Raw genomic sequence first — 18727 nt, forward strand, 5'->3', positions numbered from 1 at the left:
GTGTACTGATGCAGCATGAAATGAGGACAGAGACAGGCAATGTAGGTTGAAATAGTGTCGCTGCCTTCATTAATATTTAAAAATCATGTTCGATGTAATCCATAAGCGCGAATAACCTCGAGACACATTCCAGAACTATTGGCCTGCAGAGCATTCCCTGTCCTGAGAACATAGTACTGTACTCATGTATTAGTACTGCTGCATAAATGCAAGGTTCCGTTCCGTTCCCGCGCAGGATTCAAGGCAAGACTTGCTGGCAATATAGTAAAAGTGTACCACTGTAATTTGTGCTGAATATATGTTTGATTCTAGGTGAACTGTCATGACGCACGGCAGTAGATATGATGACAAAGAACATCCTTCTGTACAATAGAAATTTGAGCCGCAGAAAGAAACTCAGATTATCACCCAAACCGCTGCTTTGCCAGCGTCTTAAGCCATCCAATTGTTTCATCCTCCTTCTGGCGATATTGCTGCAATCTTTCCTCTCGCTCCGCAGCGCGTGCACGGAGTATTTCTTCCCTCCGGATTTCCCGCTCGTTCTTCTTTCGCTGCTCTGTCGCCCTAGCTCTCTTGATGGCATCCAGATCATTGTCCGCGGAGCCCATCAGTTCATCTTCCGGGGCTCCATCAGGAGAAGCACCCCGTCGGGACTCAGCAAAGGCTCGATTCGCAGCAGCAGCCTCCCGACGTTTCTCCATCTTCCGCTCATGAGTCCCCGGTTCCGCCCGCGGCGCAACCTCATCTTCCATATGTCGTAACTCAGACCGATGTGAGCGCACCTCAGCACGATGCTGTGTCCGCGAGTCCTCTCGCGCCGCAATAGCATCCTCAATCGCCGATTCTGCACAATAACAGGGTTCCAGATTAGCCAAAATAAACAACCAGAACCAAGCACTGGAATTCACTCATACCTTTCCGCAGCTCCAGATCCTGCATCGTAGGAATAGTCGGACCGGACGACTGTCCCGCACGACCACCTTCATATCGATCTATCTGGCCATATTTCGGAAGAACAGGCCCATAATCATCCTCGTCCTCGTCGGGATTATCCTCCACCTCCCGGTCCACCCTTTCATCCTGACCCCGGCCGTAGTCCGGGGATTGACGGTGCCGCCCGGAAGCAGACATAATGGGTTCGTCTTGGGCACTACGGCGCGCTTTCTCAAGGGTACTCGGATCGTACCATCCTTCCGCGAGTTCTCCACGGTTCCTGAAATGTCAGTTTTCCGGACCATATAAGCTATGCGTGGAGGGAGGGGAGGGAGTGAAAAGCGCCCTTTACCATTTGTTGATGAAGCTCTTCCATCTTCCCTTGACTTCGTCTTCGCTGAGATCTTCTAGGAGAATCCCCTTCTGGATATCCAGGTACATGGCGAACATGGGTTCGTAGGTAGAGAGGTCGCGCTTGGAGAGCTCTCGTGCTTGAAAGGGGAGGACGACTGGTTTCGTCGATGGTTCTGGGCGGCGTTCGTGACGGTCATGTTTGTGGCTTCTGTGATGGTGACGATGGTCGCGATCGCGATCGCGGTGGTGACGTCTGTGTTTGTCTGGGGAGCGGGAGCGAGTGCGAGAGTCGCTTCTTTGGTGGGAGCGTGGATGTCGGTGAGAGGAGTGTTCGCGGGTGGACATCTTGTTGGATGGGTTATCTGGTGTTTTGGGTATTAAATGTAGTTGGGGTGTAATAAATTGAATTTATTAAATGTCGCGGAAGTTGAGAAATGCCAAGCTTTGCGGGTGGTTGCCGTTTTGGGGTAAATTGGAGGAGCTTTATTTAATCTTTTGGTTATATTCGAAGGTGGGAGAGAAATGTTACCTACTCTGCTGGCTTGTAGCAATACTCATACTCAATTGTCGCAATTCCGTTCCTGAAATGAAACCTCAATTGGATGCTATAGAGACTTGGCAGGTAGAGACTGACAGAACATCCTATACATATTCAATCCAGTGTAATGCTACAACTATGCACGACCTCTCGAATTTCTTGATCACATAACCGGCAATAATAAAGTCCAATCCAACAATCAAATCATTATCTCCATGGTAAATACAATCACAGGAATGAAAAGAAAACCCAGCAGAAAAGTAAGGATGAAGAAATCTACATGAAGAGCATGAAAGAAGTGGCGAAGGTTTTAGCTGGCCGGAGCAGTTTGCTCACCGGCAGGCTTGGTAGAGTTATCGCCGGTAGAGGAGGTGGGAGTGGATGGAGACGCGTTCTTCGAGCGGTTGGCAGCGGCCATTTGCCAGGCAGGAATGGAAGCGGATCGGCTGAACTGTGACAGTGGGCTACTGCTGGCGGCAGGAGTGGTCTGGTTCGACTGCGTTGAAGCAGTGGACGACGGCTGTGTAGTTTGTTCAGTCGACGTCGCTGTGGTACCGTTGGTGGCTGGAGAAGCAGGGGACTCTTCCGTAGGACGAGAGGCGCCCGACACAGTTGGTAGGGCACTAGGCTTTGCAGTGTTCGGGGAGGTAGCAGCTCCGCTGCCCCCGAGCCTGTTGCCCAACAACACCTTCAAACTCTTCAATTCGGTTCCCAGCTCCTTCAAGCGGTTCTCGTTTCCTTCCCGGGCACCTTCCAGGGCTTTAGGGATGGCGTCTTTCAATGACTTGACCTCATCGCTGATGCGACGGGTTTCATCATCTCTCCGACGCGAAGCGTTCTTCAAATCTGCCACGAGGTTCTCGACTTCCCGCAGCGCAGTGTCTAGGCGCTCCGTGCGCGACTCTTCAGCTGCCTTCAGGGCTGCGGTATCTGTAGATAGCTGTTCAATTAAAGCAAAGGCACGATTGAATTGTTCATCAATGTTCTCCTTGTCCTGTTCTAGTTGTGGCGGAGTAGGCGGCGCGATAAGGGGTGTGATATACCGCTGACAATCGTATTAACCCCATGTTTCAATGGGAGGAATCAGGGTCACTGCGTTACTAACCTTAGCGACAAAGTAGAGCCCATATCCTACACCTCCTACTGTTGTAGCCATAATGAACCAATCGCGCCAATCCCTCTTTGGGGGCCTGTGAAATAAGTCATTAGCTTGCACCCTCATTAATCGCTCCGGGAAAAGATGTGAACGTACTCTGGAGGTGGAGGCTGCCATTGACCATATGGAGGGTAGCCATATCCATATCCTTGGACAGGCGGAGGAGGACCTTGGTAGGCGGGTGGTTGTGAAGACGGTTGGTACCCTGACGATGCAGTTACTGCAGTAGATCCAGCCGAGCCTTCACCTGCTCGGGCGAGAGCGATGTCGATCTCCTCTTGCGTGAGGTTCTTAGACTGAAGAAATGCGACTCTCTTCTCGACCGGCGACGATGCTACTGAAGGATCTTGAAGGACTGCTGAGCAGTTAGCAATTAAACCGAACAGCAACTGAAGTCAACAGTCGACGTGGAACACGCACAAGTAACCTAGAAATGAGAAGACCGGTCAACTCCGATTCCGCAAACAGCATATCTCAGATAGCGCAGACTTACTGCAGAGGAGATGAGCTCCTCGCGTGCCATTTTGGCAATTTCCCCAGTAGGTTGACACACAAAAGGAGGATATGACAGAAACTCCGAAAGGGCACGTTCACGAGGATGAGAGAGAGGAGTTGGAGAAGACGGGGAAGGCGGGAAAGGGAAAGAGAAGCTTATCGGCACCGAAGGATAAATGGACCTCGGAAGTTCCGTCGCTAGTCCCAGTCATTTACCGCTTGTGGCGGAGACTCCCCAGAATCTCGTGATCGGAGTCCTGTGATCGGAGATAACTCGGCATCCGCGAAAGCGTTGTTCTTTCGTGATACACCGCCTACTCTATACGGATGAAGTGGGATATCTTGTTTACTTCCTTTCGTTTTGTTTTGTAACCACCGCAACTGCCACTTTTTTTTGGTACCCAATTCTCTGGGCGGCATTGTTTCTGGGTCCTTTTGTACAAGCCTTCGCTGAAATTTTGTTCTGTGCTAGCTGTTAATTTTGTGTCAATTTTTTCCTGCTACCAAAGCCGCAGTCGCGGCTTCCTTGCCATCATGTCGCAAGATACGGGCTTGTTTAGCATCAAGCGCCCCCGAGAGGTAATCCATTGCACCACCCTGCCATTTGTCTACCAGGATCATGGAACCAACGTTGACCTAATTTAATATAGTCTCTGGCGCACTTCTCGGCTCTCCCTCAACCATCTTCCGCCCTGAAGCGCACCAGCTCTATCGGCGCATTTGGGAACCCGCCTACTGCTCAGCACACACGCATGTCGCTGTTGAACTCCGCCAGTCGCCCCCAACAACCAAACTTCCAGCGTTCATCTTCCGGAGGAGCTTTCGGAGCTGATGCGGGTCTCTCCTCGGTGAGGCGTTCTGTCTCCAGCAATATCTTCCACGGGGCCGGCGGCGGCCGCCAAAGCTTTGCGCCGGGCTCTTTTGCTTCCAACACTGCATCCCAGAATTTGCAGCGGAGGAGTAGCGTCTTCTCAAGGCCATCCGCTGGTGTAGGAGGCGCTATGGGTCACCAGTCATTCTTCACACAGGTCCCTAACGCGGCTGGTGTCCCACGGGATCCTCGACCCCTGCGGGACCGATCCTTTCAAGCTCGGATTGGTCAGGAGCTTCTAGAGTATCTAACGCACAACAACTTCGAGTTAGAGATGAAGCATACTTTGGGACAAAATACGTTGAGGTCTCCGACCCAGAAAGACTTCAATTACATCTTCCAGTGGCTGTACCATCGCATTGATCCCGGCTACCGTTTTCAGAAAAGCATGGATGCAGAGGTGCCACCAATCTTGAAGCAATTGCGCTATCCTTATGAGAAGGGTATCACAAAGTCACAGATAGCGGCTGTCGGAGGTCAGAACTGGCCTACGTTTCTTGGTATGCTGCATTGGTTGATGCAACTAGCCCAGATGATGGATAGGTTCATTATGGGGGAATACGATGAGGCTTGCGCAGAAGCCGGTGTAGACGTTTCAGGGGATCGCATCATTTTCCGATTCTTGACAGGGGCGTATCATGATTGGTTACAGGGTGGTGAGGACGAAGATGATGAGACAGCCGGACAGAGGCTGGTCCCTCACGTCGAAATGATGGCTCAAGAATTTGAAAGGGGCAATGAGAAGTACGTGCAAGAAGTACAAGCCTTGGAAGCGGAAAATCGTGCACTACGCGATCAGATCGAAGAGATGGAGAAGAGTGCGCCCGATATGGCCAAGCTAGACAAGCATTTCAGGATTCTGGAGGATGACAAGAGGAAGTTTGAGGACTACAACCAGAACGTCCAGGGAAAGATTGAAAAATACGAAAATCGTATTAAGTTCCTGGAGGATGAGCTCCAGAAGACCGAGGCAGACCTGCAAGCGGCCGAAGACGAGCGGGCAGGGCTCCAATCCAGTGTCGACCGACAAGGTATTACTATCCAGGACATTGATCGCATGAATACGGAACGCGATCGTCTCCAAAAGACCCTTGATGACACCCTGGGTCGACTGGAAGAGACGCATACCCGAGTGATGGAGAAGGAAAAAGAGGCCAGCGAAAAGTTGGAGGCCCTCGAGGAAGTCGTCAAGGCCTACAATACACTAGGCTATCAAACTAGCCTGATCCCTTCCTCCGCGGTCAATGCGAAGGGCCAGGACTATGAGCTCAGCCTGAACGTCAATGAAAGCAATTTCTCCGCGTCGCAGATTGGCTCCGCACCTAGCAGAATATCCCCGGAGGGCGATCGACTGCTAGCAGAGCCGTTCACGGGCTATCACCCGGCACATTTACTGAGTCTGGACTTGCGGGGTATGGTTCGTAGCAGTCTGCAAACTCTGCGCAAGGAGGTCAATGAGCGACGAAAGCGCGCAGCAGATGATGATTTGGATCGGCGCAATCTTTTGGATAATATCAAGGAGGCCATGGATGAGAAGCGAAGCGAAGTGGAAGCTCTGGAACATAGACGACGCGCTGCGGAAGAAGAATTTGAGCGAACTAAAGAAATCACTACTACGCAGAAGCTTGCCTCCGATGCCCAAATCGAAAAGATGGAGAAAGAGCTAGCCAAGATGAGGGCTACTATGAGTGAGAGCGTTCAACTCATGGAGCAACGTGAAATGAACACGAATATTGAGTACGAGCAGCTGACGCTCCGAGCGAATGCGCTACGGGAGGAACTACACACCAACGTGGAAAGCATGTTGAATGACGTGATTCGATTCAAAGTCCATGTCCAAAAGGGTCTTGAGGATTACGAAGGCTTCGTTGTCGACGAGGTCGAACAGGAACTTGGAGGCGACATGGCACCGGCGGATGATATTCCTCCGGAGGAAGAATTGTGAAATCGATTCAAAGGAAATCCTCCGTGTCACAAGTGACGGTGATCGCTGAAGTTCTGACTAGTTTTCCTCTCGCTTCGCTTGGGATTCAGACCGCGATCGGCTTTTATACTAAGTTAGTACAACGCAGCGACCATCTTCACCTGAACTTTTGCTTTGCATGATATTGGTAGTATCTTTGATGTGGCGCTACTGGGCAGTTTGGGTGTGTGGTGTTTGGATCATATCTTGTTTTCTCTTAAATTTTTTTCCCCTTGAAGGGCTTGGGATGTGGGATGTGACGTTAATTGATACCTTTTCTTTGGATTGTTTTCCATGTTCATACTGTCAAGATTTAGAGCGTGTATGAGTATATAAGTTTTCCAACCAATGTGCACACTCAGTATATTTCTTTTCTTTTATTTGCCTCGAACATTGTGAGCGACAACGTACCTACCTATCGATGATCATCTTGCATCACTGCCGTGTTGGTGATTGATTCGAGCAGTCTCGATCCTCACCAAAGACTCCTAGTTTCAGGCTGAGATTTTGCCTAAATAAAGGCATGACTCGATCTCGACCCTCCGGCTCGTCAAGCCTGCTCAACTTGCGACATTGACCCGGAACGCCAAGTGAGTTCTGTGGTACCGATGGTAGTTATGATTGGAGTACCGAGGATAGGGTTGAGGGATCGTCGGCTGGACCTCGTCTTGGTTCGTTTCAGCCAACGCAACATTAACCCACTCCGCACTCCAAATCAACGTCTCTTCCCTCCACTACACGGTAATTGATCGGCAGGAGGTGTGCAACAAAACACGAGGACGTTGTCAATTTCCATTGACTAAGCTAAAACCATGGGAGTCACTCAGTTAGTTCACCATTCTCTGGAGAAATTACGAGTCTGCATGTCCACCCGCCCACGGCCAGCCAACCCCCTCCTGCAGCATGACCCCATTGATGGATGAAATTATGTCAAGGGAACTGATGATCTTCAATCGGGTATACATTTCTTAATGTCATGCCGTCTTAGCGTCACCCTGGTGAAGTGATTGGACCTTCCGATGCACATTACAGGGCTTATTTCCCTCCACTTACAGTTATTGCTTCAAGAAACGCCAGAGAGATGCGCTCGGGTCGTATGCCATCAGCACGGCAGTACTCTGGAGCTAGTGCACCGTCTCTCCCGTGTCTGATGCTTCGGCGTCTGGATAGGTCAACAGTAAGCTGTTCCAGGGCCCCTTAGTCTAGGGTCTCTCGGTCTTGCCGAGTTGATCAGGGCCTTGAAGGGTCTACTCTCGAATCCTCCGAGCCCTAACACAATAAGGACCCTTTGCAACTATATTCCGAAAGGAGGGTGTGGCCCTGTTGATCGGTGCCATCCTGATCGTAAGAAAAAAAAGTGGTTCTTGGCCCTTCCATAGATATATAAGCTCATAGATCGCAACTGATGGCCTTTCCCTCTCAATCATCCTTTCTTTTCTCAACCAGTGCTGTGCACGGATTTTCCATATTGTATACTTTCATTTCATTCATTTGACCAAACCAATCAATACTATACCACTCCTTTACATACCAAACTTCCATATCATCATGAAGGCCTTCACTCTCTTGGGAGCTGCTGCTCTTTTCTTTTCCCCGGCTCTTGCTCAGGAAGACCTTGGCCATGTTACTATCCTTCCTTTTCCTATTGTGAGTAGCCATGCCATCAAATTGCGAAAAACCCAGCTAAACAACCGTTCTAGCCATCTGGTACGCCTTCCGGAACGCCTTCTAGCACACCTTCGGTCACTCCTACCCCATGGCCTAGCGGAGTTCCGCGTCCTACCGGCATTCGCCCTACGGGTTCGTGGCCAACTCCTTCCTCGAGCGGAGTTCCACCTCCTTCTAGCTCTCCGGTCTTTGCTTTCCAGCGCAGACATGCCCGCCAGGTCCGCCCCATCTTCGTCTAGGCGGCCCCGTAAAGTTTGGTTCATTGCTGAGACCGTGAGTTTGGTTGGTCGATGAATGGATAGATTGCTGGATCAGTCATTCGTTCGGGGTGACACCCGGCACCGGGTGTCACCATGTTTGATAGCAGCTGAATATACCATATCGGCTTATCTTGGAGACAATGTGCCTCTTAAATTGTGCTCGTGCCATTTGAATCACGTAGATATGTATATATTTATACAAATAGTAGGATATGATATTGTAGGTGAACACCTAAGTATATCTAGACTGCCAAATGTAGCAAAGCTAGACATGTGACAGCAGTAAACATCCCGGCGATGATTGGCTGTATGATGCTGAGTCAGCGCTATCGGGGAAGCTTTTTCTGCGATCGAGATTCAACAAACCCTCGCCAAAGGTGAAACGAACGCTCCGGACAGCCTACCAGAACAATTCGGATTAGTCGGTGGTATTCGTTCGCTTTAAATTATTCTCAAGGCGATGCGGTATCAGTTGAATGGCTAGACATGCGCTACAGAACGTCCGTCCGCCGGTCACATCGAAATTTGGATTCCCTCCGCCCGCAGGTCTCGTCCGATAGATCCTCCGTCGTGTCATGAAAAGGTCCCTGTGTCCAGCTCGTCTGCTGTGTCTGGACCGCAGGTCTCACTTGCTCCATACTGCATCAGTCTCTCCATATCGCCTGCTCAGCTACTCCCAGCACAAAGGGCTCCCAAGTTGGAGACCTTCCTTGGGAAGGCGGCAATGGGGTCGCCAGTTCTCGGTGGGCTCCAGCCCTTCGATCAACCGTCAAATGCTGCGTGATCGCATTCATACGGAATCTAAGGAATTCCCGGTACGCGGATCACAAAAAAACCCGGAAGCGTGGGCTTTACTTCTGGAACAATACTTGCAAGGAGAATCCGGAAGTGGCAGTACAGCTTTCGAACTGGACGCTGCTTCGATAAACACCCCAGCGTCCATCAGTCGAGCAATCGACTTGGGTGAGCTATTATCCAACGCAAGAATGCATGGGGATCTAGATCTTTTAGCTCATCTAGGGTACCGGTTGAACAATTGGCCTGCTGTTTATGCGTTACTGAATCAGCTGCTCGATGCCACAGATGCACTGAACGATGTCTCCCTCTCACTTAAGCCTCTGTTCGCTAGCAGCTGGGGTTACAAATCCAGTGTTTCGCTTGATCAATTGACCCATCAGATAGACTCGGCACCACGGCTCACGCCAGAACCGACAACACAGGTTTCTGAGTTGACAAGTCTAGATACGTTAACTGAGAGAGCATATGCGGATGAACATTCCCGACGGTTCATGGCACAAGTATGGCAGAGCCTGGGCTCAATTGTGCTTGATGCTGCTGATGCCTCACCAAATGAGTCGAAGATAGCAATGTCTTATGTATTTCGAATACTTGCTCGTCTGCACCATTCCGGTGCAGTATCTGATAGGGTATATAAATATGTCCCTCCGGATAGCCATCAGGTCGCCTTTCGACCGCCGACAATGCATCTACTCTCAACACATATCATGAGCGTTCTGTCGGATGCAGCCTGGCTTGTACACGAAGCTGAAGTGGCGGCCAAAGCAGCTGCGGCGGGTGAAGACTCGCCTTTCCTTCCCTTCAAAATGGGCATTCGAGAACTTGGGCCTGAGATTTGGATAGAGTTAATTCTTTGGTGCTGTGTGGAACATGGACATATCGCAGAGGGCGTATGGCTCATTGACCAGATGAAGACACGGAAAGGGGATCTGGCTTGGAAATTCCAAAGCTGGAGACCCCTACTTCAACATCCACAGTCTATATGGAACACTAAGGTTGACTCAGCAGTATCCTGGCGCCATCCGGCCCAAGTCGACGGTCCTTCGCTTCTCCGAAAGCGTAGTAGCCCTTCCCCATTCAATGGACTAGGGAAGCGAACAATCAGCTTGGAGGTAGCCGCTTCGCTGTTGGATAATCTTCCAAACTGGGGCTATCGAGGGTTAGGCTTTCGGGGTATAACGTCGGCTGCGCTTCTTCGTCATGTCTCTTCGCTCAAGTTCACACTGGCGCCGAGGGCGACCGATGATACCCCTTTAGCTACGGCTAAGGAATCTAACTGGTTCATTCTTCGTGTTCTTGAATCAGGATGTCTCAATCCTGAGGCTGATCCCCACGCGTTTGATGAGCTCGTCAGAGCCATTCCTCAGGTTGTTCCGCCCTGGGACAGTAATGACCTGTACTTGCCTGATGAGGACGATTTGGAGCAACTTGAGCCGTCCCAGATTTATGACGAAACAACAGCCTTAGCTAAACTCGTCGAACACAACATCCGGTTCCACTCCCGGCGACACCTGTGCGAAGATGCTATGGGTTCATTCGCCTGGCTGCAGAGCGCAGTTGACAAAAGCAAGATGCAACGCATAGGTGAATTCTTCTCCTCACGCGTGGACCCGTCCGATGACGAGCAGCTTCCAACTTTCGATACTACCAATCTGGCCTCCTTGAAGCCGTTTGAATCGTCAATGCCACAAATTTCGCCTATTACGCTGGCTGAACTCCTAGACTTGGTGACGGTGTCTCGCGCATTCACATTCGGCGACTGGCTACTCTTCTCGGACGACATTGATGGGCCCCCGATTCCTCGCAGCGCATACGGGAATCAAGCCTTAGCACCTTCAATTATTCGTTACGCTACCGCTACCAAGAATAGCACGCTCTGCGATTCAGTTGTCCAGTCCCTTTTACCGCCCCTCTCTGCGAATACCCTACGAGTCCTCTTGAACTACCGAATTGCAATGTGCCAATGGAATCTGGTAACACTGATGTTAGAATATCTCCGCGACTACCGCCTTAAATCCTGGGGCCACAGCAATGTCACCGCATTAGCCGCCGAAATCATCAGATTAGACCATGCCGTCACCACGGAACTCGACGCGACAAAAGCGGAAGACAATATCCAGAACCTAGCACAAGCAAAGGGCATCCTGCTGCAAATTCTCAACGGTGACTTCAACGAACTTCACCCAAGAGACAACTACCAGGAGCGCTCCCTCCACGGCCTGCAACGCCTCTTCCTTTCCATCCCCGGCGCCCTCCACGATGTCGCCGCCTCCTCCAATCTCCGCTCCCAAAAGCTCGCCCGAAGCACAACCCCTCAGATTCCCTCCAAAGCCTTTCACCCTATCCTCGCTGCCGTAGTTGACACCCGAGGCAGCGCAGCCGGCAAACGGCTCTGGGACACCTGGTGCGTCGACGTGCAACACCCATCCGCCCGCCGTCTCCAGAAAGGCGGCATCCCCCGTCTCTACCTGAACACCGAACGGGACTTCAAAAAGGGCAACCCTCACTTCGACGAGGCATACTTCAAACAACTCCAGACCAAACTGGTCATTCCCAATATATCCACCGTCCGTATTATCGCCCAAGCTGCAGTGAAGGAGTACGATGAATACGAAGCTAAACACTCGCACACCATTCCCGATAAATCACCTCCATCTCCTCAAGCATATGCATATCCCAGAACTACCCATCCTCAGCATAACCCCGCCCGACCCAGCCTCGACTTCTGTGTGAAGAAATTCGAGGCCCTCGGTCTCCGGCGAGCTAGTATAAACATCGAATGCGGTGGCTTCGTATACAGAAGGAATAAAGAGTTGAAGAGAATGAAAAGACAGCGACTGCGAGGCGGTGATATCATCGCGCAATAAGAGCTTGCTTATGGCTAAGGGTGAGGTGGTGTTCCGATAGACTACCCTTGTATACATGTACTATATTTTACTGCTTCAACTATCCTGGAAATTCTTAGTGCTGTTTTGTGTGTATGATAGATATGTTAGATACCAGGTTAATAATAGTATATAGCATAGCGCATAGACGGTTATCTGTTATATAGAGTCTATCTCTTTTACAAGGGTGATTCATCTTGGAAGGATAACTTTGATTTCGAACTTCGTTAAAAGACATCAGTGGGGTTTTCCGAGCAATCCGATTAAACAAAATTAAAGTCACGAGCCAGCCACCCATCATCTATCATACTGTAGCACCATATGACAAACTCCCGATCTCTCTTTTGATAACTCCTTGCACGCTGATGATATGCTGTTAAACCCAACTGGTGCCGAAGACCGCGCATAAACAAATTGATATAGAGCATTTATCGTTGAACATTGTGATAGAAAACTGTAGAAAATACAGATAAGCAAACCCCCCAACAACGGACGTTAGTAGTGGCAAAAATTATTTTGTACAGAGAATTGAAAATTTTTGCGAACATCTTAATTTTGTTCCCATGGCTCTTCCTCATTGGGAATGGGGAAGAAGGAGCGAATAAACTCCCCACTGATGGGGTCGTAAGGGAAGAAGGCATCGGTTCCAGAGGCAGAAAGTCCGAGGGTCGACGAGATCGGATCAATCGCTGGAACTCCAGAATACGCTTGCTGGTTCTGGTCATAATGGTATTGAGTCTGAACCGGCTGTTGATTTGGGCCACCGACTGTGTCGTAGAAAACAGGCATAGGCGGCGCGGCTTGGCTGACAGGTGCACCCATACCAGCATTACCACCAGTATTTGGGGCCATGTGTCCGTGCGATGTTGGGCCAAAGTTTAGGACTGGCAGATCACTCAAGTCATAATCCATGCCGATGGCAATTCGTCGAAGGTTACTGTCACACAGCTCCCATGCACGCCGTGCTGGGAGGCTACATTCGGACATGGCAAAGAGCCAGCGTATGGCTTTCTTTGATGCTTCAAAAATACCTCTCTCTTCAGCTGGCATATGAATGCAACCAAACGACAATTCAAGCAGGAGGACCGTGGTCGTCTGCATAAGATAGTGCAGAACGCACCACCAAGGACAAATGTGGTAGAGTTGGACAGCGTTAGGTTCGTCTGGAATCAAGTCCAGCATCTGCCGTGCAGAATTTAGAGTTATCTCTGCCATTTCATGACTAAAAGAGGGCTTTTGCTGAGGGCTAGTATGTCGAGCATCGCGGCGACACAGGCACGGACGTCCCAAGGTGATCCGAGCACTGTAGTATTGGAATGCCAAGAAAAGCTTTCCACGAAGCATATCCATACCTTGGTCGTCCCGCCGGGTGAAGTCTAACGCCCCCGGAAGGTTGGTGCACCATATGTCAATTCGGGATCGAAGCTCCCCAATGCGGTTCTCGATGTGCCTCCAGGGTACCATGGCACAGTCCAACGAATACACCCGGTTGACGATTTCCTGAGCGACAACTGCCAGGTCCACATAATAAAGGAATATCAGCGTCTTACTGATAGGTTGACCCTTCAGCCAAGAAGCATCACGCAGTTTGTCTGTATGTTGGGCCTCCTTACCTCCCTGGGGATTTGAGGGCATGTGGCGAACAAGGGTACTTGCCAGGGCCGATTCCACCAGCTCCTGGCGAAGGTCTTGGTTGTTAAGAAGCTTAGCCGCAGCTGGCTCTCGAAGCTGGTCTTCCTCGAATGGTAGAGGCAAAGGCGTCGTACATATCCCATCCGTAATGCAAGAAACCCTGCCCGTCATGATCCCAAGCATATGTTCAAATGTATAGACACACCACCAGACCCTATATCGCGCCTCCTTTGAGATACCAGGCGTGCTTTCGCTGGTATTCTTCATATTCAATCCGAGTGAGATTGCCGAACGCACAGCCAACGCGGTGATCTTCCAAGCTCTAAACAAACAATCAGAAGAACGCTCAAGACAAGCCCCACACCAACCGCACGGTGAAAGGGGAAATAAAAAGAAGAAAAAAAGAATGAGAGGAGATACATACCGGTTGATTTGGTCTGATGCCATAAGATAGAAAGCAACCAAGCCCTCGACCTGCACTTGCTGAAGATCGGGATGGCTAAAAAGAGCATCACCATTCATGCTAAGGATCCGGGCCCGAGTCAAGTACACTAAATGATCGTTGTCATCGCCACGCCATGGTGCCTGCGTTAGGTGAGCATGTTTGGCGGAGATGGCAAATATCAAGTTAAGAATGGCCAGCCATTTATCACCAGGCCGAGCAGCACTGTCAAAGAAGGTTCTGTATTGGGCACGAAACAGTGTGCGGCTGATGATAGGATAAAACGGGTGCACCGTCTCCAGGTAATCTTCAAACAACTTGTCCGCCAAAGGACGGGGAGGGATCCAATACACCTGCACAGGGCCGGGAACCGAGACATCCAGATCGTCCAAATGATAGTTCATCGAATGTATAGCAAATTCTCCCTCAGGCTCAGCTTCGTAGGCCCCTGGTTCCTTCCGGAGGCGTTGTTCTGTCTCCATTCGCAATCTCTGCATCCAGATAACCTCCGAGTTCTTCCCCATGTAACCAGTAGCTCGAGAATTCGGAGTTCGATTTACATCCTCTTCCACGCGGTCGATGGCGTCTAGGGATCCAATGGAGGAGGAGGAGCTCAGTTCTTCGAGGTAGCTGTCTTTATCCTGCGGCGTGGCTGAGCTGGACTGCGAGCCAGTAGAAGCCCGTTCGCCACCCGAACCAGAATACTATGTGAGTGTTAGGGTCGGATGCAGGAAGGTAACCAAAAGGAAACATGAGAAAGCGCACCGACCTTATCCAGTGTGATTCTAATTTGTTCTGCAGTCCTGCCATCAACAATGTTTCCAATGTCTCTCAATAGTTTCTCATACGCTTCGGCCTTGGTCGAGAGACTGTCCAATTGCCTAATCTCGAAGTCAGCCGTCAATGACCGAAGACAAGAGGACATGGGTAGTCAACATACCCTTTGGTTCGCTCCCTCCATGATGCCGGGTACTTACAAGTCACCCTCAATTCTTTGCACTGTCTGCAAACTGGCGTGTCGCCACTGCACTTAGTTTTCCGCCCCCGACAGGATTCGCAGGCAAGAGGTACACGTCGACTGTAACCGGAAACAACACCCGTTTTCTGCCGCGGGATGGCCACCTTCGCATTGGTAGATTGCTTCTTGCCAGCTAAGCTGCTCCGGGGAGGTATATTCGACAGTTGCGAATTACGCGAGGCTGGAGGCTTCGAGGCGATCATAACCTTACCTTGAGTATTGAAAGAGTTCTGGGGAACCACTTCACCCCGCGCGCTGCTGTAACCTGACTGAGGGTAATTGGAAGGTGCGTCCATGTTGGAGTTTTGAGATTTGCCGGAGGGTGTCGCCACAAAGCGGACGGGAGCAAGACCACCAGGACAGATAGCGGTCCAATGTGCCTGGATAACAATGTGGTTTGTGCGATTGGCAACGTCCTCTCGTTCTTCTGCTTTGCTGGACAATGGCTTTGAATTCAATGCTTAAATCGACTATAAGACAAACGTTCGGACCAGTGGATGACCATGGTGCATAGAACCTTAAAAAAGGCGACTGGGATCGAGGAGGATGGTCGTGCAGGAACAGATCCTCTCTGTCCGCACTACTCGGCACTTTCACCAATATTACCAAGTAGAGCAAGGAAATATCATGGCAACGAGGTCTCTCAAGGAATGGGACAGTTCGCAGTAGTAGTATGAGGGAAGATGGAGGAGGAACTGATTGATGCGAGAGGCGGGGCGGAGGACTTACTCCGTAGCCCAAGGGGTATCTTCCAATCACCGGGCAGTTTGGTCGATACCGCGTCCCGATTAGATCAAACTCCATCAATGACGACATTCACCACGTAGGTGGCTCTTCCATGCATTTCCTTTGCGCAAGCCCTAGACGGTCTAGTATCTACTTACTCGTCTATCCTTCCATATTAATACTATACTACGAGTAAATACTGTCTGATGGCAAGATGCAAAAGAATTCTGTCGTATAATAGAGTATGATGGTGAGCCACCAGGCGCTAAATGTACATTAAGGCATCAGGCATAAATCTTCCAGCTTCCCTTCCCTTCCCTTTTTTTTTAATAAAAAAAAAAGACCCCTTAAGACGTTTCTCCGGGCGTTGGTAACATCATGGGCCCCTTCTTTTGTTTTTCCATCGCGCCGACTAGTATAAATGGCAATCCACCCCCCCGCAATAGAACGACGAAACAAGTACACCCAAACCAGTCAGGGGATATTAAAGTAACACAGATAAGAGAGATATGCAAAGGAACAAAAGAAAGCAAAACAGAGCAACAATATATGTACAGGTGATAAAGGCTCTCTGGCCAAAAGAGGTGAAACGAAATTCAGAAACAAGCATTATCAGATGAAGCTGTACAAGATTAGAGTAAGAGGAAGACAGGTAAGGCGGAGCGAAAGGTTGTAGAGCCAAGGCATAATAGCAACGAGGCGAGAGTGGAGATGAACGAAATTCCGAACCAGGCGTCAAAGTCTAGAGAAAAAGCAAATCCAAGCGCCCCCCCTCCCAGGTCTATCGATTGCGGTATGCGCGTAAGCTACGTCGCATCCTCTGCTCAGATCTCTCCGAACATCTCATCGAGCTCGTGGACATCGACACTCTCGGGATTCTGTAAATCTCTCCAGGAATCGAAGACCATCTCGACATCTGTGTCTGCCATGGCCCTGGGGGCCAGAGACATCTTACTGTCCTGTTCAACCAGATCCGACATCTTCATATCGAGATCCGGAACCCCGCTGTTGAGCATATCAATGGACCGCTTCATTGCCGAGACAGGTGCGATGATAAGGTCTTCGGGGAGACTGATCTGCGGTGCGCTTGCCATACCCTCGGGGTTCGCCTCGACATCCAAACCGTCGTCCGAAGCCACACTCGTGCCAGACGAGATTGACGAGGCCACGGACGTGAGCGATGGGGAGGGCGAAGTGCCAAACAGCGCAACAGCGGCTGCCTCATCGAGGTCTTGCTGTTGTTGCAACTGCTCCTGTAGGGAAGGCTGTTCCATAACGCTTCCATGCGAGAAGTAGTCGCCATCCGGGCTATCGGACATGCGGTCCCCATTAATTGACGAGAGCGGACTATCTTCAACAGGAGTTCCAGCGATGCTCATGGCCCCATCGTCCAGTTCGCTCAGCCCCTCTGAAAGGGCCGAAAAGAGACTTTTGGCCTTTCCAAGCTGGTTTGCTTTTTGCTCCGAGGCCCGCTCGCGAACGGCGCTGGCAGTTTGGGTGAATTCCTTCTCATCACCCTCCAACGGAGGAGAAGCGGCCCGGTTCGAGTGCATGAGGCGCGCATGCTGATGGTCAAAATCAGTCGCACATTGTCTCGCCACGCTATCATCGCGAGCATCCAGATCAATATTCTCTTCCTCGAAGTCGGGGGGAGACAGATCCACCTCAGGGCTTGGGCTGAGGCGCGATCGTTCCCGCGCCAACGCGTCTTCCTCATCTAGGTCAGCGCTAGATACACTGGGAGTGATGTTCTTTCCTTCTACACCCGGGATGATAATATCGTCCGAGTTCTCAGGCAGAGGCTGGCGAGGTAGTGTTGTCAAGTAGTAATACACTTTGCGAGGGTGAACTGGAATCAGCTCCTTCGCCAGAGGACACGGTGCGAGCGCTGTCCACGGACGCTTCATGTATGTGCTCAACCGGGAAGAAAGGAGCGCGGCGGGATTGGCGGAGCTGTAGCACATTGAACAATTAGTATTCACATCAAAGCGCACGGTAGGGGAGGGTGGCACGCCAAACGTACTTCGCGACATTTTCATTGAGCGTAACTAGGACGGCTGCGAGCTCTTTAACCAGATGCGGACGATTGCCTGTCTTCTCCAACTGCTCGATCACGCCGACCACAATATCATCGTTGATACCCTCCGTGTCGATCTTGGGCGCGACACTTCCATCGATAGGCGATGGGGGTGGCGTTTGTTCAAACGCCCCGCGCCGACCAACCGAACGTACAGGCAACTGCTCCTTCGCTGTCGATATCGACACCGAGGTAGGCTCTGGAGATAGCGAAGACGAGTCGTGCGACCTCTTTACTTTCTTGGAGGGAGGCAGTTGCTCGTCGGTCGCGTGTGGCGATTTCGAGGCCGACGGGGATCGGCGGGAGGCACTAGGGAGGTGAATCCCCAGCGACGGAAGCGACAGTGACTTTCGACGAGTATTATAAGGCATGGTTTGTGAAGGAGGGAACTTTTGGTAGGGAAATTGTAGGATACACTCGGGGAGAAGATAGGAGTTCTAGATAAGACAAACAATAATAATAATAATAGCAGAGAAGTACAACCCAACTAAACACACACACACACACAAAAAGGACAAGGAGATATAGTAACAACACAACTAGGATACTAATAATAATAATAATAGTAATAGAATAAGAATAAGAATAGGCACTAGTAACACAAAGGGGGGATGAGGAGGGGGAGGAAGAGAATGTGTGAGTGTGAGATGGAAAAGAAGAAGTACAGGGAAGTATGGCGATTGGGGGGGGCGAAGAGGGAGTGGAAAGGGAGATGATGGATGGCGGTGATAATGATGCTGTGAGAATAATACCTCCCGACCGGGTGTACGGGAAGAATAGGATAATCACAGCGCAGTTCGTTGGCCAGAGTTAGGAACCTGATGGAGCAAGAGACATGCGCAGACCCAGAAAAATGATCAAAAAATAATAGTAATAGTAATGAATAGGATTCCACAGCTTTGAAGGAATCG

General features: G+C 50.5%; 7 protein-coding genes across 7 annotated transcripts; 3 read left to right on the forward strand and 4 right to left on the reverse strand.

Annotated features, from left to right (window-relative positions):
• BDV27DRAFT_134955 (uncharacterized protein) lies at positions 1 to 1658 on the reverse strand. Its single transcript, XM_032068407.1, has 3 exons — positions 1286 to 1658; positions 915 to 1213; positions 1 to 844 (listed from the first exon to the last, which is right to left on the reverse strand). The coding sequence occupies exons 1-3, from the start codon at positions 1630 to 1632 to the stop codon at positions 405 to 407; spliced, it is 1086 nt and encodes a 361-aa protein (XP_031923259.1). The 5' UTR covers positions 1633 to 1658; the 3' UTR covers positions 1 to 404.
• Positions 1659 to 1860: 202 nt separating this feature from the next.
• pex14 (putative peroxisomal membrane anchor protein (Pex14)) lies at positions 1861 to 3631 on the reverse strand. The gene is made up of 5 exons (XM_032068408.1): positions 3475 to 3631; positions 3402 to 3408; positions 3078 to 3336; positions 2931 to 3015; positions 1861 to 2870 (listed from the first exon to the last, which is right to left on the reverse strand). The coding sequence occupies exons 1-5, from the start codon at positions 3502 to 3504 to the stop codon at positions 2136 to 2138; spliced, it is 1116 nt and encodes a 371-aa protein (XP_031923260.1). The 5' UTR covers positions 3505 to 3631; the 3' UTR covers positions 1861 to 2135.
• A 237-nt stretch (positions 3632 to 3868) lies between these two features.
• BDV27DRAFT_134958 (kinetochore-associated Ndc80 complex subunit NDC80) lies at positions 3869 to 6689 on the forward strand. Its single transcript, XM_032068409.1, has 2 exons — positions 3869 to 4055; positions 4127 to 6689. Exons 1-2 carry the CDS (start codon positions 4011 to 4013, stop codon positions 6290 to 6292), a joined length of 2211 nt encoding a protein of 736 aa, XP_031923261.1. The 5' UTR covers positions 3869 to 4010; the 3' UTR covers positions 6293 to 6689.
• A 1169-nt stretch (positions 6690 to 7858) lies between these two features.
• BDV27DRAFT_161927 (uncharacterized protein) lies at positions 7859 to 8217 on the forward strand (the record flags this gene model as incomplete). Its single annotated transcript, XM_032073308.1, has 2 exons — positions 7859 to 7957; positions 8011 to 8217. 2 exons carry the CDS (start codon positions 7859 to 7861, stop codon positions 8215 to 8217), a joined length of 306 nt encoding a protein of 101 aa, XP_031923262.1.
• Positions 8218 to 8672: 455 nt separating this feature from the next.
• Positions 8673 to 12063, forward strand: BDV27DRAFT_134961 (uncharacterized protein). The gene has a single exon (XM_032068410.1). The coding sequence runs from the start codon at positions 9225 to 9227 to the stop codon at positions 11901 to 11903; it is 2679 nt and encodes an 892-aa protein (XP_031923263.1). The 5' UTR covers positions 8673 to 9224; the 3' UTR covers positions 11904 to 12063.
• A 53-nt stretch (positions 12064 to 12116) lies between these two features.
• Positions 12117 to 15680, reverse strand: BDV27DRAFT_44116 (Zn(II)2Cys6 transcription factor). Its single transcript, XM_032076647.1, has 4 exons — positions 14936 to 15680; positions 14765 to 14876; positions 13978 to 14699; positions 12117 to 13875 (listed from the first exon to the last, which is right to left on the reverse strand). Exons 1-4 carry the CDS (start codon positions 15307 to 15309, stop codon positions 12471 to 12473), a joined length of 2613 nt encoding a protein of 870 aa, XP_031923264.1. The 5' UTR covers positions 15310 to 15680; the 3' UTR covers positions 12117 to 12470.
• Positions 15681 to 15950: 270 nt separating this feature from the next.
• BDV27DRAFT_134964 (uncharacterized protein) lies at positions 15951 to 18727 on the reverse strand. Its single transcript, XM_032068411.1, has 2 exons — positions 17763 to 18727; positions 15951 to 17692 (listed from the first exon to the last, which is right to left on the reverse strand). Exons 1-2 carry the CDS (start codon positions 18185 to 18187, stop codon positions 16564 to 16566), a joined length of 1554 nt encoding a protein of 517 aa, XP_031923265.1. The 5' UTR covers positions 18188 to 18727; the 3' UTR covers positions 15951 to 16563.

This window comes from Aspergillus caelatus (genome assembly GCF_009193585.1).
Source record: "Aspergillus caelatus strain CBS 763.97 unplaced genomic scaffold BDV27scaffold_225, whole genome shotgun sequence".
NCBI classification, from domain to species: Eukaryota; Fungi; Ascomycota; class Eurotiomycetes; order Eurotiales; family Aspergillaceae; genus Aspergillus; species Aspergillus caelatus.